Source organism: Enhydra lutris, unplaced genomic scaffold (assembly GCF_002288905.1).
Source record: "Enhydra lutris kenyoni isolate GAN:26980312 unplaced genomic scaffold, ASM228890v2 scaffoldscaffold13, whole genome shotgun sequence".
Lineage (NCBI taxonomy): Eukaryota > Metazoa > Chordata > Mammalia > Carnivora > Mustelidae > Enhydra > Enhydra lutris.
This window is the reverse complement of record NW_019154097.1, coordinates 33,423,026-33,449,665: the sequence shown is the minus strand read 5'-3', so window position 1 is coordinate 33,449,665 and position 26,640 is coordinate 33,423,026. Positions and strand designations below refer to the sequence as shown.

Below are 26,640 nucleotides of genomic sequence, written 5' to 3'. Positions count from 1 at the left end.
GTTGAGGCCTTTTCCAGGATTCCTCCTCCATAAAATCCCAGGCACATGGAGTTTGCTTCTCAATAACTCTCTCTGATAATCATAAATGCCATCAATGGACTGGCCAGGGACACAACTTAGCAGCCCTCCATCAATGGCTCCAAACCAGCTCTCTCCTCTGCCTTGGCTCAAAGAGCCATGCCCCTCATGGCAAGCCACAGCACAACCCCTCACCCAAACCTTAAATTAAAATCTCGAAAGGGGAAAGGACTCACTTAACTACATAGTATATCTCCAAGCAAATTATCTTCATGATGAGGGCACAGGTTTCCAGGACGCTGGGCTGTGGAGCGAAGAGCAGATTAGACACCAACCATGAGGAGAACCTCTGCCCTGGTGTCCCCTTCGATGGAACAGAAGAGGGACCTGACACTTGGGAAACAAGGAAGCCCAATCTCTATCAAATGCGAACGGGCATCCATGATGGCAGGTCTGCAGGGTCTCCGAGCAAGTGGAGAAGACCACGGACGGAGCCATCACCACAGGGCCGGGCATGCCACGTTCCTTCCCAGCAGACGGCAAAGGGAGAGGAAGCAAGCACGCCTCTGAGAAAGCAGCTTCCAGTGAAGAAAACACTCTCGTTGCTTACTGAGGGGATGTATCATTTCCTAGACCTCAGTCTCACCATCCAGCCTCTCCTCCCAGGGACTCTCCACCCGGTCCTACCCTTCACCCTGGCTTACCTCAGAGGTTTCTGAGGGAGGAGAAAGCGTTCCAAATAGTGGACTGGTTAAATTCTCCCAAAATTTGGGTCTGAAAAGGAAATACATTTGGAAATCATACTTTCTCTGACGCAAGCCTTCCTGAAGTTCTGTCCCCCCGCCCCAGCTGGTTACTTGTCCATACTGTACCCTGTACCCATCTCAATCCTAACATGTGTTTCATGGGTCAGCTGTTCTACATAAATGTAACAGGTTCCAAAGATAAAAATTATGTTTTCCTGTTAAAAACACAATTGTATGTATGTTCTAGAGTTGACCAATGAAAATTCTCATGGGGTGCCTGGGTGGCTCAGTCGCTAAGCATCTGCCTTCAGTTCAGGTCATGATCCAAGCGTCCTGGGATCGAGCCCCGCATCAGGCTCCCTGCTCAGTGGGAAGCCTGCTTCTCCTTCTCCCACTCCCCTGCTTGTGTTCCCTCTCTTGCTGTCTCTCTCTCTGTCAAATAAATAAATAAAACCTTTAAAATAAATAAATACATACATAAAAGTAAATAAAAACTCTCATGATTTGTGCCACCATACATTTTCCACAGCCCCACAGAGAGTGGGGAGGGAATAAGGACGTGGACTCCTGTGGTCAGCCTTCTGAACGTCCCTTCCCTTTCTGCAAACAGGGTCCTGGAGAACAGGGGTTTCATTCAGTTCAAGGGCTCAAGCAAGCCACTCTCATATCTGAAGCTACTGGTATCAAGAACAAGGGATTGTGACGGGGTTAGCAAAAGGGAAGAACATACAAGGCAGGAAAAGGAAGGTGCCCTAAGACAACCACATCTCTGCCTTTGGGTGAACAGGACACCTGCCGGCAGCGGCAGAGAACGGCTCCGAGTCAGGCTCCCGCGCACCGAACCAGGCTCTGAGCACAGATTATGCGTCTGCCAAGTGAGCTGTCACAACACACCTCGAAAGTATAAACTATTGTTACTCCCATTTTGCAGACACAAGCCTTGGAAGGCAATCCCTCCCAGAGTCAGACTCACTTGGTTCTGAGGACCAGCATGGCACTGTCCCGCCGGTCCTGCCACAGGGCGTGCAGAAAGGCAATGGCTGCCCGATGCAGCAGGGGCGGACACCAGTAGCGGTCCTGCTGCTGGGAATCAATCAGCTCCAGCACCGCGTGGAGGCAGCTCCACACGCCAAGGCTGAATTCCTGCAAGAGGGCCAAGCCACAGTTCAGTCCCTCAGCCACCACCCACCAGCGCACCCACCCCCTCCCCCAGCTTCACCCCAGGCACCGGCTCACCTTGGAGCCATCACTGCCATCCTTCACCTCCAGGTTCAGAAACAGTTCAATAAGGCCTGGCTGAGTCTCTACTGCAACCGTGAGGAACTCCAGAATCATGACTTTGATGCGCATGTCCTCAATCTTGCTCTGTAGCCGGGTCAGGAAGGCATCTCGAATGGCAGCTGCATCGTTGCCCAGGCAGGCGTATACAGACATCGGGGCCACCTGGCAGACACCGAACACACAAACGTAGGGCTCTACATTCAGAAAAACCTCCACAAGCTCCTGCAGAACATACTGGAGAACTTGTAGAAAATGTGTGGAAAGGGAAACATCCAGATGTATAGCTCTGGGTTAGAAGGGACGTTGTGTCAAACTACAGTACAAAAGGCCCACCAGTTCATGGAAGAAAAAGTAGTCAACATAAAAACATGCACGACCTCTTTCGTGGTTAAAAATATGCAAGGTAAAAAAATGAGATGATACCGATTTGCCTATTCAATTAGCAAAGATTTGAAAAAACTCATGGGGCCACTGTGGCAGGGATACAGGACTTGGCGTTAGTACAAACTGTCGGAGCGCCAGGCCGGCTCAGCAGGTGGAGTGTGAGACTCCTGCTCTTGGAGCAGTGGGTTCAAGCCCCATGATGGGTGTGGAGATTGTTTAAGAAAAAAAAAAAAAAACATAAATTGTTACTATCCTTTTTGGAGGATAATTCAGAAATACCTAAAAGAGTTTAAATGTTCACTAATACCTAATTTTTAGGAACTGAAAACAGAAGTTAATGGAACTCTAGGGATAAAAGTCCTGCAGCACTACCTGTAATAGTGAAAGACAAAAAAACAGCCCAAATCAATTAGGGTGCATCCATTCTGGGGCACGCCACACAAGCATCAGAGACAATGAAGCAGCCCAAATGTGTCCACATGGAAAGACTTCAAGATCTGGTGTTCCATGAAGAAAGCTAGGCATAAAACAGCATAAACGGGGCCCTTCTACTTTTGTAAAGAGTAAAAGAACACACCAAACATCCTTTAAGCACAGACAAAAAGAACTCTGCCAGGGTGGCTTAGTCCGTTGAGCAACTTGACTCTTGGTTTCGGCTCAGGTCATGATACCAGGGTTGTGAGACTGAACCCCACACTGGGGTCCCCGCTGGGCATGAAACCTGCTTAAGATTCTCTCTCTGCCTCTTCTCCCTCTCTCCTAAGGGGAAAAAAAAAAAATCTGGACCAATGAATACCAATCTGCTCCTAGGGATTCGTGGAACAAAGGGATCAAGTGGACCTTAATTTTCTATGTCACATTTAAAGGTAAGGTTTCAATATTTTAAAATAAGTCTTTTGTAATCAGGAAAAAAAATACCATCATAAAACAACATTTATGTGTGGTGTGTATGGCAACACAATTTGTGTGTTGCGTGTATGATGCGTCACTTTAAAAGTCAGAGAAGTCTTGGGGCGCCTGGGTGGCTCAGTCGGTTGAGTGCCCAGCTCCTGATTTCAGCTCAGGTCATGATCTCAGGGGCATGGGATCGAGCCCCTCATCGGGCTCCATGCTGGGCATGGAGTCTGTTTGGGATTTTCCCTCTCCCTCTGCACATCAGGTTCCCCACCCCCAGCTCATGCACACGTGTGTGACCTCACTCTCTCAAATAGATAAACAAACAAAATCTTTCAAAGTCAGAAAAGTCCAAGTTAGGTGTTTCCCTTGAAAGAAGACAGGAGCAGTCTCAAGCACCAAGTGAGCTTTCTGGGGCTTTAGCTGATTGAGTGGGAACCTACTGTGGCCAGACGTTTCAGCAGCTGGATGGCCAGGCGCGGCAAAGCAGGATCGTGTTTGTGGTAGATGTATTTGGCAAGAACAGCAATGAGGTTGTTCCCATGGGCACCTGAAGCAGCACAGGAAATAGGTTAGACAGCAGGTGTGCCGAGTCAAGCCCCTAAGAGAGGCTGTTGGCCACAAAGGCTCACACACAAGGGAGTTTACTGGCCTCAAGTCCTGGGAAGGCCAGAGAAAATCCAGGGGACCATCCGTTCTTTTTTTTTCAGTAGCCAAGGGGATACCCAGGGTTTGGAGGTAAACACCCCAATCCAATTCATTAAGAACAGAAAGAGAGACATTTTGAAAAAAACAGGTAGTCTCTTACCAGGTTAGAAAAAGATATCACACTGAAAAACTACACTGAAATGCAGATATTATCAAATCCCAAAATGATACAAATAGAATACAGCTTAGACATTACCTAACCACCTACTTAAAAATGAGGAAACAGGGTCCCGAAGGGATTAAATGAATAGTGTAAGGCCAAAGAGTCAAACAGTCAATATTTACCAGTACTACCAACTTCTCTCCATGATTGACAAGTAGTAATCTTACCTCCACTGTAATCTTATAAGGTAGGCACTACTATTATCCTCATTTTATAGACGAGAGAGCTGAGGCAGAGCTGCTTAATAATGAGCCAAGGTAACACGGCTGATTAGAGCCAAAATCTGAAGTCAGGCAGCCTGACTGTGAACATGGGTCCTTAACTATTATTCTGTCATCAACAGGAGGCAGAAGCGAAGGACGTTCCAGCCCTCTTGTTTCTAAGTCCAGGATGGGAGCTGGTGATCATTCCCAAATTCCCTCCAGGAATTAGTGAGAAAATACTGCTGGTCTCCAACACCACAGCCTGAAGTATGCCCTTGTGGGCAGAAGCCCTGCTGGTCAGAAGAGCCATACATACCATGCTGTGTGAGAGCCTGCTCCAGGGGGGACACCACATTAGAAGGCGGTTTCAGCCGAATAACATTGTTGGTGACGGAGAATGCCAGTTTCACTGTCTTGATCAGCAGCTGGCCCTGCCCCTGGCCCTCTGCCCCATCGCTAGGGTGCCAAATGGAAACCAAAGTTGATTCAGACAACATGACTTCATTCACAACAAATGTGCTCTCATGAATTAGATTCCAACAATAATCCCAGAGGTCAACAGCTTCTGTTAGAGGCCCCAGTCCAAACTAGGAGCGAGGAGGAGCAATCAACTCCCTTTGCTGTGTGCCAGTCTACACAGCAGCCACCAGGGTACATAAAGTCTACGTCCTAGGGGAAACAAGACTGTCTTAAAAAGCTACCACACATAAGCTTACACTGGAATTCTTAGAACACGCAGGCTCAGTAAAGACAAACGGGGAAGGGGGCTGGGAGCCCTACCTGCGGGGCTGAGCAGCCATCACCATGTCGATGGTGTCCACACCGACGCCCATGATGTTGATGACTGTCTGCCCGGCTTCTGTGTAGGCCAGGCTGCAAATGCAGAGAGACTGCAGGCTGGGGCTGTGACTGCAAGACAGACACGTTCCAAGTTACTAGGGAGCCACCAAGTTTATGACTGGAAGGGAAGAGCACTGTCCAAACCGACCAAGGGGACATCAGTAATGCAAAGCAGCTCTCTGCCAGATGAACACACTCTGATCACTCTGCTTAAACAGACTAGCTCTTAGGGCCCCCTGGGTGGCTCAATTAAATGTTCGCCTTCAGGGGCGCCTGGGTGGCTCAGTGGGTTAAAGCCTCTGCCTTAGGCTTATGTCGTGATCCCAGGGACCTGGGATCAAGCCCCGCATCGGGCTCTCTGCTCAGCAGGGAGCCTGCTTTCTCCTCTCTCTCTGCCTGCCTCTCTGCCAACTGTGATCTCTGTCTGTCAAATAAATAAATAAAATCTTAAAAAAAAAAAATGTTTGCCTTCAGCTCGGGTCATAATCTCGGGCTCCTGGGATCGAGCGCCATGTAGGGCTCCCTGCTCAGTGGGGAGTCTGCTTCTCCCTCTTCCTCTGCCCTCACCGCCCCCCAACTTGTGCACGAACATGAGCGCTTCTCTCTCTTGAATAAAAGTCCTAAAAAATTAAAAAGAAAAAAAAAATATTTGATCTTAGAAACCACCCTGCAAATCTATCTTACTGTCTTATCAATTAATGAATAGATTTACTGAAATGAGTAATTATTAATCCACAGAAGAGACTGCACGGAGCCACTCAAATGAGACAGGTCTATATGAAGTGGCATGGAAATGAAATTCCAGAGCAGTCAGTACAAGCAGAGGAAATCACGTAGCAGAAAACATACTAACTTCGTAGTCATCTCACAGAGGTAGGTTTAGGAAGGGCGCTTTCTACTTCACAATGAACACGTGTTACTTTTGTAAAGATCATAAAAAACAATTTGTGTGTGTGTGTGTGTGTGTGTGTGTGTGCACGCCCGCATGCGCAACCTCACTGGGGACAAGCTTGTTTCCCCTTCACTTCTCTTCTCGACCCACAGGGATGCCCTCCAGTGGAAAGCAAATCAGAACCTCAAGAGTACTGAGCTCTGGGCTCAAGCAAGCAGAGTTCTCTGGAAGAACAAGGGGGCTCCGCACAGAAGGCCCTGTACTCCCGTGAGGAGTGGTGGCATCTGGGCATAGCCAGCTCAACCAGTCACCCCCCCCCCCCTTATACCTGCCATGTAGGTCGGCCTCATGGCACAAGTTCAGGATCGCATGAATCAGCTCCAGGATCAGGCAACCTAGGCTCCAGAAAAGACACAGGAATGATGTGGCATTCTGTGACGACCCGCATCCCGAGAAGGGAAGACAAGATCTCCAGGGAGCCTGGAGCTGCTTGGTCTTCCCTGAACACACCGCCTTCCTTACCGATCTGTTCTCTCACGCCGTGGGAGTTGTAACGCCACTTGTGATAGCCGGGAAGCATCTCCTTCAGCACAAACATGACACAGGGCACCAGCCCTTGGCTCTGGGTACTGCCCAGCTGCCCCTAGAAGAAACCATGCTGTGAGGACTTCTGCCATTTAAGGAAGGGTTTTAGCTACCAGAGATTGAACTTGAAACCCACAGGTCCACAAGAAATCTTGGCAAACCCTGGCAAACATTAGGATTCAACAGGGTCCAAGCTGTGGGTTTCTCTGACAGAGAAAAAGACTAACAAAACAACGTCACCATGTCCCAAAAGGCAGCTATGTGAAGGGGACGGAGGAAGGTTAAATTGGTGCAGCGGAGAGGTACCATAAACATGAAGGACAGGGGACCGTCAGGGACAGGGAATGCTGGTTTCATGGTCACGATGCCAGCCACACCCCAACCTCCCCTCTGCCCCTAGAATACCAGAAAGGAGCTCTACTACTCACAACTCTTTGTCTAATGTCACTCGGCAACATCAGCTTCCTCACCTGTAAGTGGGGATTCTTCACTTCTGCGTAAACAGGTCTTCATCCCTAGCTCCACAAAGGGCTACTTCTACCTTTGGAAGCACCGAGTGCTTCTCGTGTGCGGCCCTCTCCACACCTCCGTGGAGTAGAGACCATTCAATGACTCCTGTTTCACGGAGGTTGTAAAAAGTTCTTTACCCGCCCGAGGCTGATGGAGCAGGCAAGAGGTCAAGCTGAAATGTAACCCTAATTCCGTCAGACTGCAACATCTATTTTTCAAACTGAGCTGGGATCCATTAATGGACTGTGGAATCAGCTTATGAGAAAATATCCAAATGCCTTTTGCGTCGTCAGAGTAGTGCTGAATTGTGACCCTCTGCCTCGGGGGCCCACACACACATACATGTGTACGGAGTCGTGAAAGAAAACGTATGTACCGCCCTGGGTTCCAGGGAAAACAGCTTGACAGTCACCACATCCTATCACCTGCCTCCGAGGGTTACAGAAATTAACCCAGAAAAAGTGCCGTACACAGAACGGGTACAGAGTCAACACACAGAAACTGTTAATGCCGTAACCTCAGGACAACTGTTGGACCTGAAGACCCGAGACCACAGTAGGAGACACTTTCGGATGATTCCATCTGACCCGCTCTTACCTTGACAAGAGTGGTGATCAAGCGCAGAAAGGCAATTGTGACCCCGTACTCGCCCTGGGGCTGCTCGCTGTTCATCAGGAGGTTTCCATACCCTCCGGCATTCATCCCCTCCGCACTGAGAGAGAACAGAGGCAGGGGAATCAGGGTGGGGCAATCTCAGGGTTTCCAGAAACTAATCACAGAGCATTCTTGTTATTACGTAGATGGCTTGGGCCCCCAAAAGGAAATCTCCGCAAAAGAATTCATCAAATCTAAGCTACTTCCTACCCAGAGTGAACATTAAGAAGGTGTTTTAGTGATGTACAACCTCAAGAGCTTTCAAGTAAAGAAATCAAATAAACATCCAAAAAACATCCTTTTGTCTTATAAGTTGAGAGCGGGCAAGGAGAGAATGCTCAGGTAGGAGAATGGAGCCTGTGTATTAGTAACTGCCCCGTAGGTGAGCTCCGGCTGCCATGAAACAAGGAAAGGTACAGAGTGACTATGGCTTAGGAAAGCAAAGCCAAGTCTCCGGATCTAGTCAATTCCGGATTCTTCAGGTGGGTGAGTTAACTCCCACACACCTAGGGGGCTTGCCGCTGGATGAGAAATATATCCAGAAACTTCCAGGGAAGTTTCCTGAAAAGGAATGAAGCCAGCCTGGACCTGAAACGTGTATGGCGCTCCCAGGGAGTACGCCCTGCCCAACTGAGGAAGACAGGAAGACCGAGCTCACCTAATCATCTGACTCATGCTGGAGACCTGGTGGGCCACGAATGGTAAAAAGCCTGTGTGACGAAGATCAGTCCACACCTGACAAGGGAAAAGAAGAGCCCAATGTCCACGTGTCTTCAGGTAGCCACCAAATGCACCCTTTTTTGGCTCTTAGGAAGACTTGGCATCTCTCACCTTTGCTGGGTTCCGGGCAGCCAAAACAGTCAAGCAACTGACACAAGAAGCAATGACGTCCGCCGGCGGGGAGGCCACCGCCGCTAGCCTGGAGAACAGTGCCCTCCACTCGGTAAAGGGAGCAACACAACTTGTTCCTCCACAAACATTTTCCATTTCTCTCTGCCCAAGGCCCTCCTCTCAGCAAGGATAGAAACACAGGAAGGCCCTCAGATGGGGACAGTATCACACCAGGGCTTCCCACAGAGGAATGAGTACGGACGTTAACCCAGCAGGTGTGCGACCAGACAGAGGCTTACCGCTGCAGCAGCATGTAGATGCGGGACGTGATGGGCAAGAGACAGTCTGCTATGGACAGATCCGTGCTGATGACCTTATGCACCAGATCAATGATGGGTCTGACCCGCTGGCAGTGCTGGATTACATCTGTGGGGAAAGAAAGCAAACAATTCCTTCAAGAACACGGAATAGTCTCTGAGACCCAGAAAAACACTACATTTATCCCAGTCCGGATGGTTTTCAATTTTATCTTGAGAGTCTCTGTCCTCCGAATCTAAGCACAGCCATTTTCCGTCCCCACAGTCATGTCTCCCTCAGCGGACCGGACCTGCAGTGGAAACGACGTGCAGCAGCATTTCGATCTCGCACGTAAAGAGGGTCCAGCTGCTGTAGGAGTACTCCCAGCGTACCAGGTAAGCCCTGTCGTCCAGCACTACTTGGCCCACGGTGCCCTGAGGTATTCGAAGGTTGGTCTGGCCCCCTGTGGAAGAGAGGAAAGGAAATGAGTCTAATATCTGGGGATACGATAGGAAAAAGTGCCTCCTACTCCAGACACCAGTATTTAGTCACACAGAGATGTACACACTCTCTTCCTAGTAGCTAACACTGATGGAGCAGTTTCACCCAAGTTATAGCATATATCAGAATTCCCTTTCTTCTCAAGGCCGAATAATATCCCACATTATATATGTACCACATTTTGTTTATCAATTTCACCTGTTGGTGGACACTTATTTAAAATTATATACGCCCTTTTACCCAACAACCCCACTGTGGGGACGCTACGTACTAAAAATAAAAGCACCAGTGTATGAGGGACACATACCCGAGGCAGCACTGTTTGTAGAGGCAGAAACCTGACATGGCCTACATGTCCTTTAGAATGAAAAAGATAAAAGACTCTGGAATATCCAGAATAATTCTGTAGTTACTAAAAAGAACGGGTCAGATCTGTATATAAGAAAAGCAGCTTGCAGAATGAGTCTAGAAGAGCATACACAGTATGTAACAGGACATACCAACTCTCAGCACCGACTACCCAACAGCTAAGTTCCAAGAGGCGAACTCAGTGAGGTACAGATTGGTGCCATGTCTCTCGTTACGACGAACATGCATTATTTTTGAAATAAAACAATCCAGTGACATAAAAAAGGGAGAAATGCCCTCAGTTATCAACAAGCACAGCGAGAGAAGAACTGCTTCAAAGGCAGCTTGCATGAAAAAGTTGAAGCAGCAAAGATGAAGCCTCAATAGAGGCCAAGGAAAAGAGCTACTGAGCCAAGGTCTCTCCATCTTACCAAGAGGATAAAGGAGTTTGGACGTTTGCCTCCGCCAGAGAGTTCCATCTTCGTGGGAGATCACATCATGGGGCTTGTGCTTATAAAGTTCATTGTAGAAAGACATCTTATCCAAGAAACTATACACCTGCCAACATGCAGAAAAAAACACACCTACACGTTTACCTGGGGGACACGCAAGGGGTCCCATGTCCACTTCTCTGCTCTTTAGCCAGACCTTGCACGTGGGGACTCCCTAACTCTTGAACCCGCCTCCGCACTCCTTGCCAGCCCTCACCATCCTCTAACGCTGAGCGCAAGGAGCCCTGGCTCACAGACAGCAGACTCTCCTGAACGGTGGGTCTTCACTATTCAAATGACACTGACTGTGTGGCTTTACTAGTTACTCCCTTTTTGTGTTTACTGTTAGTCTCTGCCAATGAGATAGGAAGGAACTTTATATTTTGTCCTCTCCCACAGCATCTACAATAGGTCCTTTAAATTTTATAAACTTGAGACACTACCTCTGGCAGTGTTCATTCAACTTCAGACTAATTCTTGCTGTGGCAGTGGCACCCACAAAAATACCTCCCACACTCTGAATTCAGGCATCTAACCGAACCGCTTACCTTTTTGGCAGTGGACTTCCCTGATACGAGGGCTCGTAGCAATTGCAGGAGTGGGGAGAGCAGATGGGGGAACATCCCACAGACACTGTCCAGAATGATCCCAAGCCCGGAGGTTGGCTCCTATCGTAGAAGGAGAGAAGTCACTGACCACATAATCCACGAATTACAGATCTCCGAATTGTCCAGCAATCATAAGAAAGCCTAAAACCAATCATTTCCTTCAGGCAGACATCACTCCTTTCTAACAATTTAAGACTTCCATATTTCCACTGAAAATGGCTATCAACAGCAGATTTAGTCAGGACCTGAAAAGAGAACATCACTGCCTCCGGTGACCTCTTCTGGCCATCCTCCCTATAGGAAGACAACAGCATTCACCTCCACATGACGTGTTTCCAATAATGTGAAAAGCACCAAACACATACCAGCATTTGGCTACCACACAAAAGCAACAGATCCTCAATCTATACATTGTTTCATGCCACCTTCTCCCAGGAACAGTGTGAGGCTGGATAGCAACTCAGGAAGAAGAAGATAAGACATACAGGCCACAGTACAAAGGAGAATAGATCAGCTGGACCCTGGGGCTTCAGGCTGCTGTCAATGCTAACCCTGAGGACTGGTGAGAAACTGTTCTCTCCAAAGCCAAATTCCTATCTAACCAGTTACAATACTGACTACTCAGAGTCACAATCTCCCAGTACCATGTCCAAGAGTCACAGTAACACTGATGCCTGAGACCGTCAATGTGAACAAAGACATTTTGGGTCGGTTAGCGAATGTGCTAGTTAATAATACAGGCTACGGATTCAGTCAGCTGAAACTGCTTCCTGATCCTGTTTGTCTAGCTGTGTGACCTTGGGCAAGTCACTTCACATCTCTGAGCATCACCTTTCCTCAAATGCAAAATGGTGATGACAATAATTCTATTTACTTCATACACTTTTGTAAAGATTAATGTGAAAAGACATAAATGCTTAATATCAGACCTATCACAAAGTAAGTGCTTGATAAATTCTTTCACTACAAGAATATCTTAGCATAATTCCCTCTGACACACTTACTGTTCCCCAGAATAGTTCTGGAAGAGAAGGGTCTGCCAGGACTTCACATGCTGTGTCAATTACATCCTGTTGGGGGAGGGGGAAGAAAATAGCTTATTTTCCCTCTTTGAACCACTATTTTTTTTTTAAACTGCATTCTATTCAAATAAAAATAGCAACAATACTTTCACATACTATATCAGAAAGAACCCTAGGTTTTAAAAGTAAGATTATACCCTGTCTAGGGTGTACGTTGTATCTGTTATATGCAGTTTGGCAAGTTAACCTCTCTGAACTTCAAAATCTTTACCTATAAAATGGTGATAATGTTATCGCTTCATAGTACTGTTGTAAGGACTAAATGAGGTAATATATGGAGAGGTGGACTATAAATTTAAGATGCCATGTAAATGTGAGGTATTACTAGGCTTGGCTAAACTGCTCTCCTAGAGGACAAGAATAATGCCTTTTTAAGTTTTTTAATCCTCAGCACCTAGTACGGTGCTTGGCATATGCTGGGAATGGTTTTTTTAAACAAACCAAGTATGAGGACTCTAGCAGCCCAGATATGTTAATACTGACCCTCCAGATATATGATAAGGTCCAAATATTACCACCAGAATTTTGGCAAAGGATGCAAAGCTTACTCTGTGCCCCTTGAGCTTTGGAAATTGAGTTTTCCGGTTAACACCAATCTCTTTAATAATGGTAAGAAATTTTCATTTTTAGCAACTTCACCAATTTCTTCAATTTCCAAAACAAGTCATTAAAAATGAATATAATGACTTAGTTATAAAGAACTCCTCAAACAGCACTTTCTACTGCAAAGAACCAGGGTTCCTTGGAGAAACAGCATATCCCAGGTCTGGGGACAGAATCCTGTAAGATAACCCCATGACGGTGGGTCATACCAGAAACAACGGAGCTATCAAAGTACGGAAGCTTTGTTTCAGACACATTCAGAAGCTCATCAAAAAGTTCTTACTGGCCAAAGGTGGGGGGTCTGAACATAAGAATAGTAACTGCAGTGGATTAAAACACAGCTAATGGGGCGCCTGGGTGGCTCAGTGGGTTAAGCCTCTGCCTTCAGCTCAGGTCATGATCCCGGGGTCCTGGGATCGAGCCCCACATCGGGCTCTCTGCTCGGCGGGGAGCCTCCTTCCCTCTCTATCTCTGCCTGCCTCTCTGCCTACTTGTGATCTGTGTGTGTCAAATAAATAAATAAAATCTTAAAACAAAACAAAACAAAACAAAAAACCCCCAGAGCTAACATGTTTATTTATACCCAGGAGTTCACAATGACATGTAAAAATTTAAAGACCTTACTAGAGTGTTAACCACCTCTGCAGGACGGTAGGGAAAACTAATAAATATAGGAAAACAAGCATGTATAGTATTCTATACCAGAGTATCAGATAGCTAATAGCTAATGAGAGCAAGATTTTTTTTAAGTATAACTGACATACGTTACATTGATGGGAGGTGTACAACATAATCTAATATTTGTATATACCATGAAACAAACTTCTATAGCAACGTTCGAACCAACAAACAAAAGAGGAAACAGAATAGTGCCATTCTGTGACTCCCAAGGAACTAATGGATCTAGACAATGATATGACTTATGTCCACCGCAGTGCAAAGCATGGGTGCAGATCAAAACTCGACAGAGTTATCGACCAATAATGTATGGACCCTATCTATTTAGATCCTGATCAAAACAAACTTATAACAAACTTACAACATTTATAAGATAATTAGAAATTTAAATCCTGACTTGTTATTTGAAGATAGTGTTTGTTTCGATGTGCTAATGGTTGTAAAGTTTTATTAGCTCCTATTCTGGCTCACTGACTGTTCACAGATGGCACTAAATGATGTCAGGGGTTTGCTTCAAAACAGTCACAGCAGTCACAGGACGGACAGAGCACCAACATCTGCTGTCAGTTGATAATTTGGAAGCTGGTGATAGGACCGTTTAAGAGCTCGTTACATAATTTTGTCTTCTTTGATATAAGTTTGAAATGTTTCATGTTTTTAAAATATTGCAGAAGGATATTTATTACACCCACTGATGTTTGGGACAGTGCTCTATCCCAAAATGAGATTACAAAACAGTATATACATTGTGATTCTGTTTTAGAGAAGAATCATTATATTGTTAATATATATATATATGCACAAAATGTTTGGAAGGGAACACAACAAGTATTAACAGAGCTTGCCCTGTATGGTGCGATTACACATTTTTCTTTTTATCAGCACTTTCTGACTTTTTGTCATTAATATGTATTTTGTATAATACAATAAATGAAAAGAAACAGCAATAAACAAATTAATACCCGGGGTATGTGGGTGTGTGTGATAACAGGTCCAAAGGGATATCTTAGGGATATGACTGCAAAGCCAGGCAGTGTAGATAGTCTCACAAAAGCCAGATACTGACCTGCTGATTGCCCAGTGTGTGCAGCTCCAGCGAGGTCAAAACGAAAGAAAGGAGTCCATAGACACACATGCCTGCAGTGCTGGTGGTACACTGTATGGGCAAAGGAGTCAGTAACTGATCTGAAGAACAAAACTCTGCCCCCAGATTTAGCATAATCCTACACATTAACACAGTCTCTGTAAACAAATGGGAAGGGAATCCAAGGCTTTGTAATTTTCCTAATTTAGTCCCAAGATCAGGAAGACAAGGGATTTTTCCCTTGAGAAAGCAGGAACCATAAATATCACCACACCCCCAAGAATAAAATCAAAAGGGAACCATTTTCAAAATGACTAGTTTTCATGGGGAAGAAAAGCAGAACCAGTCCAGAGAAAGGATAAAGAGTCTCTATGTGCTGACACAAACGACGCAGCTGCCTGCATGGTCACCACGATAAATGACCCAGTGGCAGCCGGTGGGGCCTGCTGGCGGAGGTTTCCTGCTCACATGTCAAAACAAACTCAGTCAACAGTGCCTCTGAAATTAAACCCCAACACGAGACTCAAGAGAATGGCTAATTCATCCCGCTATGGCTGAATGAGTAAGCTCCCAAAAAAGATTTCTCCAGTCAGGGTGGTCAAAGCTGTCCTCCAGATTACTGTGGCGGCACAGTAGCCTGTACTGGCCAAGGGTTCAGACTGCACCTCCCACTGCCTGGCAGTATTATTCTGCCAGTAATTCGAGGGCAAATTACATCTCCCTAAGTCTCAATCTCCCAATATGTAAAATAGGATAAAAATTCCTAGCGCAAAGAAGTGCTGTAAGGACGAAGTGCTCTAAACGAGAATGCGCAGAAAGCGCTGATAACGGTGCCCACTCATACTAAATGAGCTGCGAAGTTAGAAACAACTCTCATCATCGTCCACGCCACTATTACAATTCTCATGACTGCTCTCATGATTCATTCACGGGCTTCTGCCCTAATCTGTGGCATTCTCATGCTCCAACACCAACAGCCCGAGCCTCACGTCATTGCCCCCGCTGGCCAGTGAGCGGAGCAGTCGGGTCAGATACTGAAATACGTTCAGCTGGATGGCTGTGCCACCTATCTTCCGGACAACACTGCTTGTCTCTTCTGGATGCAGGGTGTGACGGAGGAGAGCCCAGGCCAAAAGCACTGGGGCGTGATGTGGAATGTCCCCGAAGGTCAACATCAAACGGTCCATATCCTGATTAAAAACAAAAAACAAAAAAACAACCAAACTAAAAAACAAAACCTGTGTCACTGAAAAGAAAGGGTAAGAGCAAATGTCCTCCATTTGCCCACAGTAGCCCCTTGTCCCACTCTGATAGTCTACTCTTCCCCAACCCCCACCACACCTCACTAATAAACCCCTCCATTACTCTTCCCTTTCCCCACAACTTTCTTCTTCTAATTTTAAGTAGTCTTAGTGTAACATTATAAAATACATGTTCAAATGGAATTTCCTTTAGAAAATTTCCCAATCCTTCTTGAATTTTCTCTGCTCTTTCCCCACTTTCTCTCTAACCACCATGCCATCTGAATATGTTTCCCCTTTGCTCTTCTTGCACAAGGTCCATAAACAAAGACAATCCCCAGCGGTCGGTCCTTGGGCCTCTTCTGTCCTGGTGCCAACTCTCTGAGTGACTCTATACATTCTCACAGACTCAACTACGACCAATATGCAGAAAACTGAAATCTGAGATTTCTTCCAATTAACTTAACACTGTAGAATCTTAAATTCCACCGCAAGAAAAATTTTACGTGGCAGTCTAGTTGAGTGGTGAAACACATACTCCTAACTATAAATTGTTTAAAAAGAGAAAGGAAGCCATTCCAAGTTTACCTGACAAATAAGCCCGTCCTGGGCAAACTGGTGCAGTTCTCTTCTGTCATCTAAAGCACACTTATGCAAGGATTCAATATCCATGCCTTCCACCAGGATAAGGGCACTGAAGTAGCTGGGAAGAAAAATGGTATCATGGTATCACATGAGCAATTCTGAACCTTGCTGGAGAATAAGATGAAATGGAAGACACTTCAATATCAAAAAATTACTAATGGTTTTTTCTGCATTTTTTTCATACTAAGTCTTCTAAACCCTGTATGTATTTCATACTTCCAACACACCTCAATTCATCTGGCCACATTTAAACTGCCTGACTGTGGTTGACAGGGGCTTGAGCAGGCCAGAGCGTAGATCCAGTGTGGAAAGTTTCTATGGCCACCAATGAGACGTGACCCAGATAAACCATCTCACCACTCAAGTGTGTATCTTTGTTCACAGAGAAAACAGCCCTCAAAACGTGGACCTATCTATTTGAACCACTGTAACATCATCCTTTTTGTTAAACGCAGCTGAATCTCCTCCTCAGACACAGATGCGAACAGGCAGTTCACTCCAGAGGATATGCCAAGAGTAGGTAAGAAAATGCTCACCATCACAGATAAGCAGGGAAAGGCAAATCCGGGCAGCAAAAGGGAAAAAACTGAGGGGATGATAGATAACAACACGGGTTTGCAAGATTGTAGGGAAACTGGTTCTCTCCTCCTACAATCAGTGATGTATACGTTGGTACAGCCTCTGTGGAGGACAACTTGGCAATATTTTAGAACACAAACACACACACCATTCAACCCAAAAAAGCCACTTCCAGCTCCTTCACAGTCATACTCACCCAGATGTACAGGAAGGCTTGTAAAGAATGTTCTTACAGCATTGTTTGAAATATCCAAACAAGCTAACTGCCTACCATTAGTGAAACTGTTAAATAAACATCCAACCCATGTACTAATGCAGCAGCTAAAGAACATCCTGAGGTAAAAAGAGTTCCAGGACATCTAGTTACGTGAAAAGTTAAGTTGTAAAAAAGTACACCATTTACATCAAAAAACAAAAAAAACACAAACAATGTATTTTTGTATATATGGAAAAAAAAAATGGATCTACCCACTGCCATAAAATTCAAAGTCCACAGATGATGACCTCAAAAAGGGCAGGGGACACACTTGCCCTATCACCGTCTTAGCATTTGCAATGCCTTACCATAGATGCTCACCAAATTTTTTGTTGAATGAATGAACCTTTTAGATGAAGATAGTCAAATACTAGAATGCAATACTTACTTTGAGAAAACATGGCCCTCTAATCCCAGTCTTTACTCCCTATAAGACCTGGAACATGGTAGTATATCAATCTGTTTCCCTACCAGCAAGTGAAAAGTACATCTAGACCATCCTTTCACCCATTAACAGGATCTATTAATACCAACGTTCTACACCTTGTACAAGTTTTGTAGCCTTAATTCATTCAGACTTACCCAATCCGATCTACGAAAGGATCCATGGTCTCATCCACCAGGTGCCTGTTGGTCTGCCTACTACCAAATCCTTGTTCTTTAAACATCTTGGTTAATGCCAGCAGGTCACTAGGTGCCATCTCAAAGTAGGCATAATAAAGGAAAATAATTTCTAGCAGCATGGACTGTTCCCGAAGGCACTGAACAAACCAGCGAGACACCTGGCGCTCGGTCTGCACAACCAATGGAGAAAAAAATGGGAGAAATAAAGTCAGATTTAAAAGCCTATTTAAAATTTTTAAGTTATTTTTTATTAGAGAATATACGTATAAGAAGAGAGTAAAAAAAGTCTCCCTCTTTGCCATATATTAAGGAATCTGTTAAATGCTTAAAGCAAAAGGGTTTGGGAGAGATACCAAAAATAAGTCTCCCTCTGTACAATTCCCACTGCCCAGTCATCCTAACCTGTCCCCAGAGGCAACCGCTGTAGAGGTTCTTGTTTCCCCTTCCAGTCTTTTGCCATATACACTCGTTCATTCCTTCACTCATTCTAAGCTCCGTCTACCTAACGACCTACCCATCCAGCCATCTCTACATCAAATATACTATACAAACTATTCCATACTTCTCTCAACTAACAGTGTATCTTACAAATCATTTCCTCTAACAGTATATTAAGAATTTCCTTATTTTTCTCTTTTTTAAAAAGATTTTATTTATTTATTTGACAGAGAGAGAGGCAGTGAAGAAGAAATACAAGCAGGGGCAGAGGGAGAGGGAGAAGCAGGCTCCCCGCAGAGCGGGGAGCCAGATGTGGGGCTCGATCCCAGGACCCCGGGATCACGACTTAAGCTGAAAGTAGACACTTCACTGATTGAGCCACCCAGGCGCCCCTTATTTTTCATTATCAGTCCCCTCATTACTTTTAATGAAATGCCCTATTTTTATTTATATATTTTCCATAACTTAATCAGCTTCCTTGGATGTACAAACAAGTGTTGGTGAGGATGTGGAGAAAAATGAGCCCTCGTGCACTATTGGCGGGAACCTAAACTGGTGCAGCCGCTGTGGGAAACAGTACGGAGGCTCCTCAAACACTTAAAGACCAAAGGGCGCCCGAGTGGCTCAGGCAGTCAGGCATCCGACTCTTGGTTTGAGTTCAGGTCATGATCACACGATTTGAGATCAAGCCCTGCATCAGGCTCTGCGATGAGCATGGAGCCTGCTTGGGATCCTCTCTCTCCCTCTGCCCCTCCGCACCCTGCTCATGATCTCTTTCTCTCTCTAAAAAGCAAAAATTAAAAAACAGAAATGCCATATGACCCAATAATTTAACTACTGGGTATTTACCCAAAGGAAATGAAAACACTAATTCAAAAAGATATGTGCAGGGGGCCTGGGAGCTCGGTCGGTTAAGCGTCTGCTGTCGGCTCAGGCTCCACATTGGGCTCCCTGCTTATTAGCACGGAGTCTGCTTCTCCCTCTCCCTCTGCTTCTGTCCCTCCTGCTGCTTGTGTTCTCTCTCCCATTCACTCTTTCAAAGAAATAAAATCTTAAAAAAAAAGATACATGCACCCCTATGTTTACTAAAACATTATTTACAATAGCCAAGCTATGGAAGCAATCTAAGTGTCCACTGATAGATGAGTAAGGCACACACGCAGACGCATGGACAGGCAGCAATGGGATACTACGCCGCCGCGGAAAGCATGAGATCGTGCCATCTGTGACAACATGGATAGACCTAGATCTTATGCTAAATGAAGTAATAAGTTAGACTGAAAAAGACAAATACCGTATGATGTTACTCATATCTGGAATCTAAAAAACAACACGAATGAAGAAACAAACAAAAACCAGAACCAGATCTATAAATACAGAGAACAAACTGGTGGTTGCCAGAAGGAAAGGAGGCGGACAGGCCAAATGGGTGAAGGGGAGTGGGAGACTTCCAGCTGTGGAATGAGTAAGTCATGAGAATAAAAGCCACAGAATAGAAAGCACAGTCAATGGCACTACACTAACCCCGCCTGGTGACAGATGATAAATCACTGTGCTGTACACCCAAAATGTGTCAACCGCTCTCCAAAAACTTAAATAAATACAATGTACACCTGACAGAATATACAAAAAAATTGGCAAAACCACAGATCTAAACAATCTCAATCCGCCTGGTATGTCTCACCAGCACACCAAACTACTTTCGAATACATGTTCTTTTTCAGGATCTTTTAAAGTTTGTTTATTCATGAGAGGCAGAGAGACAGCACTACACAAATTCTTTCAGAAAACGGAGGAAGGAAAATTTCCCAACTTATTTCATGAGGCTAACATTACACTAATACCAAAACCAGAAAAAGACACCACAAGAAAACTACAGACAAATATCCCTTATGAACATAGGCATAAAATTCCTTAACAAACTCTCAGCAACTCAAATCTCACGATATATAAAAAGCAAAATATATCATAACTAAGTGGAGTTTATGCCAGGATTTCAAGATCCATCTGACATCCAAAGACTCAATGTAATTCACAACAAAGTAAAAAAGTCATAATGTTATTTCAAAAGATCCAAAACAAAATGGACAGGATTCCTAATAAAAGCTAAATCCCTCAGCAAACTTAGGAGGTAATTTCCTCATTTTGATAAAGAACACTACAAAAATAATTTACAACTAAGAACACATTCAGGGGTAAAGATCTGAACTTTATATCTAAGATTACGAACAAGGCCAGAATGTTGGCTCTCCTACCACTTCTATTCATCATTGTACCAGAGGTCCTGATCAGTTAATAAGGCAAGAAAAAGAAATAAAAGGCATACAGACTTGAAAGTAAGTTAAAGTGCCCTTATTTTTTTTTTTTTTTTTAAAGATTTTATTTATTTATTTGTCAGAGAGAGAGAGGGAGAGAGAGCAAGCACAGGCAGACAGAATGGCAGGCAGAGGCAGAGGGAGAAGCAGGCTCCCTGATGAGCAAGGAGCCCGATGTGGGACTCGATCCCAGGATGCTGGGATCATGACCTGAGCCGAAGGCAGCTGCTTAACCAACTGAGCCACCCAGGCGTCCCTAAAGTGCCCTTATTTACAGACAACGTGATCATGTGTATTGGAAAAATCCTGTTAGAAAAAACCTACTAGAGGGGCACCTGGGTGGGTCTGCAGGATGATTGTCCAGCTCTTGATTTCCAGCTCAGGTCATGATCTCAGGGTCGTGGAATCAAGCCCTGCATCAGACTTCATGCACAGCAGAGTCTGCTTGACCCTCTTTCTTCCTCTTCCCCTATTCCCTCTCTCTCTCCCAAATAAATAGGTAAAATCTTTAAAAATAATAAAATTAAATAAATGGTTAAAATAATAAATTTTAATTACATATTATTTTACCAGAATTTAAAAGTCATAGTTAAAAAAAAAAACAACCTATAGTGACAGAAAGCAAATTAATGGTCGTCTGGGGCCAAAGATCACAGATTGACTACAAACTTTCTAGGGGAGATAGAAATGTTCTATGTACTGATTGTGCATGTAACTACCTACAACTGTCAAAGCTGTATGTTTAAAATCAGTGAGCTTTACTGGATGGAAATTGGACCAGAATAAAGCTGGGAATGGGAACACTACAGATCTGTTATCTACACAAGTTCTTTCACACAAGTGTGAATGTATTTATAGGATAAACTTTTTTTTTTTTTTTTTTAAAGATTCTGTTTATTTATTTGACAGAGAGAGAGAGACACAGCGAGAGAGGGAACACAAGCAGGGGGAGTGGGAGAGGGAGAAGCAGGCTTCCCACCGAGCAGAGAGCCCAATGCAGGGCTCAATCCCAACACCCCGGGATCATGACCCGAGCTGAAGGCAGACGCTTAATGACTGAGTCACCCAGGAGCACCGACAGGATAAACTTTTACACTGGAACCCTGCAGTTCCAGTTTATGTGCTTTTCAATTTTTTTTAAAGATTTTTTTTATTTATCTGACAGAGATCACAAGTAGGCAGAGAGAGGAAGGGAAGCAGGCTCACTGCTGAGCAAAGAGCCCGATGTGGGGCTTGATCCCAGGACGCTGGGATCATGACCTGAGAGGAAGGCAGAGGCTTTAACCCACTGAGCCACCCAGGTGCCCCTGTGCTTTTCAATTTTTAAATACTGTCTTATTTTCCACTAAAAAAAGTTATTTATACAGCAAAATTTGAGTACCCATTATCCCATCCCTCAGACAAGAGTGTTGGATGTGAGTATGTTCACCGCTTTTGCCTGTTTTTCCACTGGGTCTTAGTGATTTATAGGAGTTCTATTTTAAGAACCCTTTATAATATGACTTTGTCTTACTTCGTTTACTGCACTATTTTTTTTTTCCTTGCAAAAGTGTTTGATTTGTTGTTGCTGGGTTTAAAATTACTTTTCTTTCATGCTCTTGAATTTTACTTTAAAAAATCCTCTCCAGGGCGCCTTTATTTATTTATTTAAAAATAAATAAAATTTTTAAAAAATAAATAAATAAATAAAAATAAAAAAATTTTTTAAAAAGGATAATGATAATAAAGTAGAAGAAATCTTTTTTTTTTTTTTAAAGATTTTGTTTATTTATTTGACAGATAGAGATCACAAGTAGGCAGAGAGAGAGGAGGAAGTAGGCTCTCCAAAGAGCAGAGAGCCCGATGTGGGGCTCGATCCCAGGACCCTGAGATCATGACCCGAGCCGAAGGCAGAGGCTTTAACCCACTGAGCCACCCAGGCGACCCAAGTAGAAGAAATCTTGAGTTTAGAGTTCTATTAACCACTTAAAGAAAATTTTAAGTAAGAACAGAAAGTAAATTAAGTGGATAGACAAAGTCAAGTGAAAATGTCCAGAATGAAGTACCATTACTTAAAGTCATCAATGTTTTGATCCATGACACGCTTAAACTTTTCTGAAGATCATCTATAAATACTACAAGTTAATAAATGAATAAATAATGTAACTGAAAGCTATATGCGCAAGGCATACAACTCTCCTCAGAGTTACAGGAGGCCCAGTAACCACATACCATGAGGTTTCCATGTGTCTCCCATGTTGGTGCTTCAGTTTTATAAAGCTCTTCAAACTGCTTTCTATATTTTGTGACTAGTTCCTTCTCCAATTTATCAACGCAGTCTGCATATTCAACCTTAAAAAAACAAACAAACAAACCCAAAACAGAGTAACTTATACCTACGATAAAAGGTAAATATTCAAATGAAAGTGAAAAGGAGTAATATAAAATTATTAAACAGTGTTGAATTTTATAGGATACAGAGAACCATGAGGACTAAACGGGCTTACCCTATAGGGATGTCTTTCATCTTGAAAATAAGTGAGAAGGTGTAAGACACAACGAAGAATACAGGTTCTTTCTTCATAGTAATAATCCGCAATCTGGGAAGAACCCAAAGACGTAAAATCAGTTACTCACCTTTGCACAAAAGACACTCAATTTTAAATTTATTGATAAAGAGATCACTTAAAGATGAGAATGGAAAAGGCTGGTTTCTACTAGCAATCATAGACACAGAAAGATTGTGTTAGGCCAAAGAAAGCAAAAGACCTTCATGAAATAGTATACAAGTAAAGCCATGCAAAATAAAAGGAATTATTTAAAAATATAAACAAGTTGTCTTGCATGATTTCTCAAAGCTTTCAAAAAACACACAACACAGCTATGGCTGACAGGCCAAATACATGAAGGCAAATATAAAAACACCACTTGTATATATCATGCTTATAACTAAGGTACTTGGTTCTCGCTAAATACCAAATAGGAAACTACTTCTGAAGTCACAGTCAAGCTCCATTCTATATGAGATCCTAAATGAGAAGGCTGCTTTGGAGGGTAGGGGAAGACAAAGGAATAAAGAAATATACATTAACCTTCCTGCATTTAGACGTAGAGAAAAAAGACACATGAAGTAGTTTTCATCCCCAGTAGCTGGACAGTCTCCTTTGGGAAAGGTCTCAGCTGGGGTCAGTGGATAAAAAGCCTCTTGTTTCACAAGTATGTTACTAACCTACTTCATTGACACCTTCCATGCTTACCCAATAAGAGTCCAAAGCCAGCAATGCCCAGGAGAACAAGGTCAGGAACCCATCACCCAATTTCACAACAAAGAATGAAAACAGTAACTCCCACTCACCTTCAGGATTAAGGCCTGGCTCTGCCTCTCATCTTGCAGTACCGTCTGAAGGAAAGAAGAACAGTCACGCAGTCATCTTATAAGCAAAGCTCAATTAACAAAGAAAAAGGCAAATATCTTCACCTCACCTTTCAAGATTTTAAGTGCCCATTCATTTCTGGAAGTATTTTTTTACCTAAATATATTCAAATCTCAGCCCACTCCTCTGGACTCAATTTCCCTATATGCAAAATGAGGGGCCAGACAAGCTCCATACAGTCCCAGGTTGTTTTCAGCTCTGACGTCCTGAGATTCTATCATTAACACGTCAATCTTTGACCTCTTCATCCTGTGAAGTCTGAGGACAGACTTCAGTTTAAGTACATGTGTTTTAAGCCTTTAGAAAATCTCTCCTGGGGCGCCTGGGTGGCTCAGTCGTTAAGCAACTGCTTTTGGCACAGGTCATAATCCCAGGGTCCTGGGATTGAACCCCGCATCTGGCTCCCTACTCAGCAGGAAGCCTGTTTCTCCCTCTCCACTCCCCCTGCTTATGTTCCCTCTCTCACAGTCTCTCTCTGTCAAATAAATAAATACAATCTTTAAGGAAAAAAAAAAAGAAAGTGTCTTCTGAGAATCACTGTATCTGATCACCTACCTCTGTTGCAAAGAACCGGTACCAAAACCCTTAAACACCTAAAACACAAGGAAAAATGGAGAAGGCAGGAGAAAGGAGCCGGACATAACTACAAACCTTCAGTGAGTCCCGAGTACCTCTATAATCTTCTTGAAGGTAACACTGGATTAACTGCACACTCTGTTCTTCGTCAAGACCCTGAAATGCAGGGGTCATTAAGAGAGGCACAGCCACCTCAGCTCAGAAAACACACATGGGAAGTAAAGCATTCTAAAGATTTGTCCTCTGGAATGAACACAGAACTTGAATAAATAGAAATCCTTTTAAAAGATTAAAAGACACAACATAAGTTTGCTCCAAACAGGAGAAAAAGGAGCCAGTCATAGACATGTAATTTACATGACAATTAAATTTACAATGTCAGAAACAACTGTGCTTATTTACCAAGCCATTGATCGATACAGTCACAGGCATGATGTGGGTTTCCAAAATTAAAAAGAAATAGCTATATATTTAAATATAATCTAGGCAATTTAAAGAATACTACAGGGCGCCTGGGTGGCTCTGTTGGTTGAGCGACTGCCTTCGGCTCAGGTCATGATCCAGGAATCCCAGGATCGAGTCCCGCATTGGGCTCCCAGCTCCATGGGGGGGTCTGCTTCTCCCTCTGACCTTTTCCCCTCTCACGCTCTCTCTTTCTCTCCCTCAAATGGATTTAAAAAAAAAAACAAAACAAAACAAAAAAAACAACTTTAAAATAAATAAATAAATAAATAAACAAAGTACACTACACGCATGAAGAAGAAAACTCCATGATACATATAGTAAACAGATGTGGCAACTTATTTTGTGGCTTTTAACAAGAAGAGTTACCACATGGATATTTCTGAAACCCAGTATGTTCAATTTAATCTCCAAAACTGAAATAAACTGAATTTTCACTGAAAACCACTAACAACGAAACAATGCACATCCACAATGCAGCAAGTAAACTGAGACCTTGCTAATTTTTACTCACCAAAAACTTGCTGATTCTTAAACCCAGTTCCTTCAGCGGTGAAGCCACATCTTTATTAGCTTTCACTTTTTCGGCTGAATTTGGACTATGAAAAGAACAGTGAATCATTTCCTCATTCTCAATGACCCTCTAAGGATTTTAAATAAACATACTTAAAGATATTTTTACCACAGACCTTTTTCTGCCCTGTAGGTGCCTATGAAAATACACACATATACAACAAGTTCATCTCTACAGACTTTATGACACAGAACTATTTATGCCTAAATAACAAATATGGTATCTATCTGTTACAAACTGTAGTTATAATAATATTATATATGGATATATTAGGTTACATTATTTTTGATCCTTACAACTATGAAAGGGAAATTTTACTAATGGAATTACTAATACTCATAATCAATAAATAACTTACCAAAAATCCCACAGCTAATAAAAAGTTCAGATGAAATTTAAAACCAGGTCTGTTAGTATACATACATACATTACCTAGCTCTATCTACTGAGAAGGCCTAGAAGCTAAAAACCCCAGTAGCAGTGAGCACACCCAGCCCCCAGATCTTGGTTTCTAACAGCATTATCTAATAAAAGTTACCAGGACTCCTTAGAGAAATAGCTAATTCTAGAGCTGCGGCAGAGAAAATACTAGATGAGCCTGGAGCATCTCGTAATGCCAGAAAGGAAATATTCAGAAAACAAAAAGATGGGGTAATGTTGAGAGGACGTAGATGACAACCCAAAAGAACTCCCAGTGAGCAAAGCTAAAACAAGGTATAAGCAAAGTATAAAATAAATATACATGAGCCCATATGATAGAAATAAATATGGGGAAGGGAAAAATCTTCCTTACACAAGAAGTCCAAATAACATATACAGATGCCACTCCTTCAGGAAGTACAGTTTAATTTCACTGTACCCCCACCCAGAGAGTGGGCTCTATGCTTAGTGACCCACTTTTAAGACACAGAGTAGGGGAAAGGGAAAAAATGACTTTACAGAAGAGAAACTTGGCAAATGCCACCTTACCCAAGTGAGCAAGGTTAAGATCACCAGCAATTTCATGTGGAAAACCATATCCTCTCTTATGGTAAGGATGGTACTTCACTTCTCTGCATTCTTCCCAAAACCCACAACCCCAATCTAATAATAAGAAAAACATGAGACAAATCCAGA

General features: G+C 43.5%; 1 protein-coding gene across 1 annotated transcript in view; it reads right to left on the bottom strand.

Annotated features, from left to right (window-relative positions):
- Positions 1 to 26,640, bottom strand: part of LOC111145656 (nucleoporin 188) — a 47,855-nt gene that overhangs the window by 9,823 nt on the left and 11,392 nt on the right. The window contains exons 4-29 of the mRNA XM_022500731.1: positions 25,465 to 25,549; positions 24,564 to 24,644; positions 23,834 to 23,878; positions 22,986 to 23,078; positions 22,711 to 22,830; positions 17,705 to 17,916; positions 16,231 to 16,345; positions 15,391 to 15,591; positions 14,384 to 14,473; positions 11,959 to 12,024; positions 10,895 to 11,014; positions 10,287 to 10,413; positions 9,317 to 9,469; positions 9,009 to 9,135; positions 8,710 to 8,797; positions 8,537 to 8,613; positions 7,822 to 7,936; positions 6,652 to 6,772; positions 6,458 to 6,524; positions 5,178 to 5,306; positions 4,714 to 4,853; positions 3,767 to 3,873; positions 2,001 to 2,207; positions 1,738 to 1,907; positions 723 to 792; positions 255 to 322 (exon numbers count right to left, since the gene is read on the bottom strand). Coding sequence (XP_022356439.1) covers positions 255 to 322; positions 723 to 792; positions 1,738 to 1,907; positions 2,001 to 2,207; positions 3,767 to 3,873; positions 4,714 to 4,853; positions 5,178 to 5,306; positions 6,458 to 6,524; positions 6,652 to 6,772; positions 7,822 to 7,936; positions 8,537 to 8,613; positions 8,710 to 8,797; positions 9,009 to 9,135; positions 9,317 to 9,469; positions 10,287 to 10,413; positions 10,895 to 11,014; positions 11,959 to 12,024; positions 14,384 to 14,473; positions 15,391 to 15,591; positions 16,231 to 16,345; positions 17,705 to 17,916; positions 22,711 to 22,830; positions 22,986 to 23,078; positions 23,834 to 23,878; positions 24,564 to 24,644; positions 25,465 to 25,549 — 2,994 coding nt within the window. The remainder of the gene's footprint in view (positions 1 to 254; positions 323 to 722; positions 793 to 1,737; positions 1,908 to 2,000; positions 2,208 to 3,766; positions 3,874 to 4,713; positions 4,854 to 5,177; positions 5,307 to 6,457; positions 6,525 to 6,651; positions 6,773 to 7,821; positions 7,937 to 8,536; positions 8,614 to 8,709; positions 8,798 to 9,008; positions 9,136 to 9,316; positions 9,470 to 10,286; positions 10,414 to 10,894; positions 11,015 to 11,958; positions 12,025 to 14,383; positions 14,474 to 15,390; positions 15,592 to 16,230; positions 16,346 to 17,704; positions 17,917 to 22,710; positions 22,831 to 22,985; positions 23,079 to 23,833; positions 23,879 to 24,563; positions 24,645 to 25,464; positions 25,550 to 26,640) is intronic.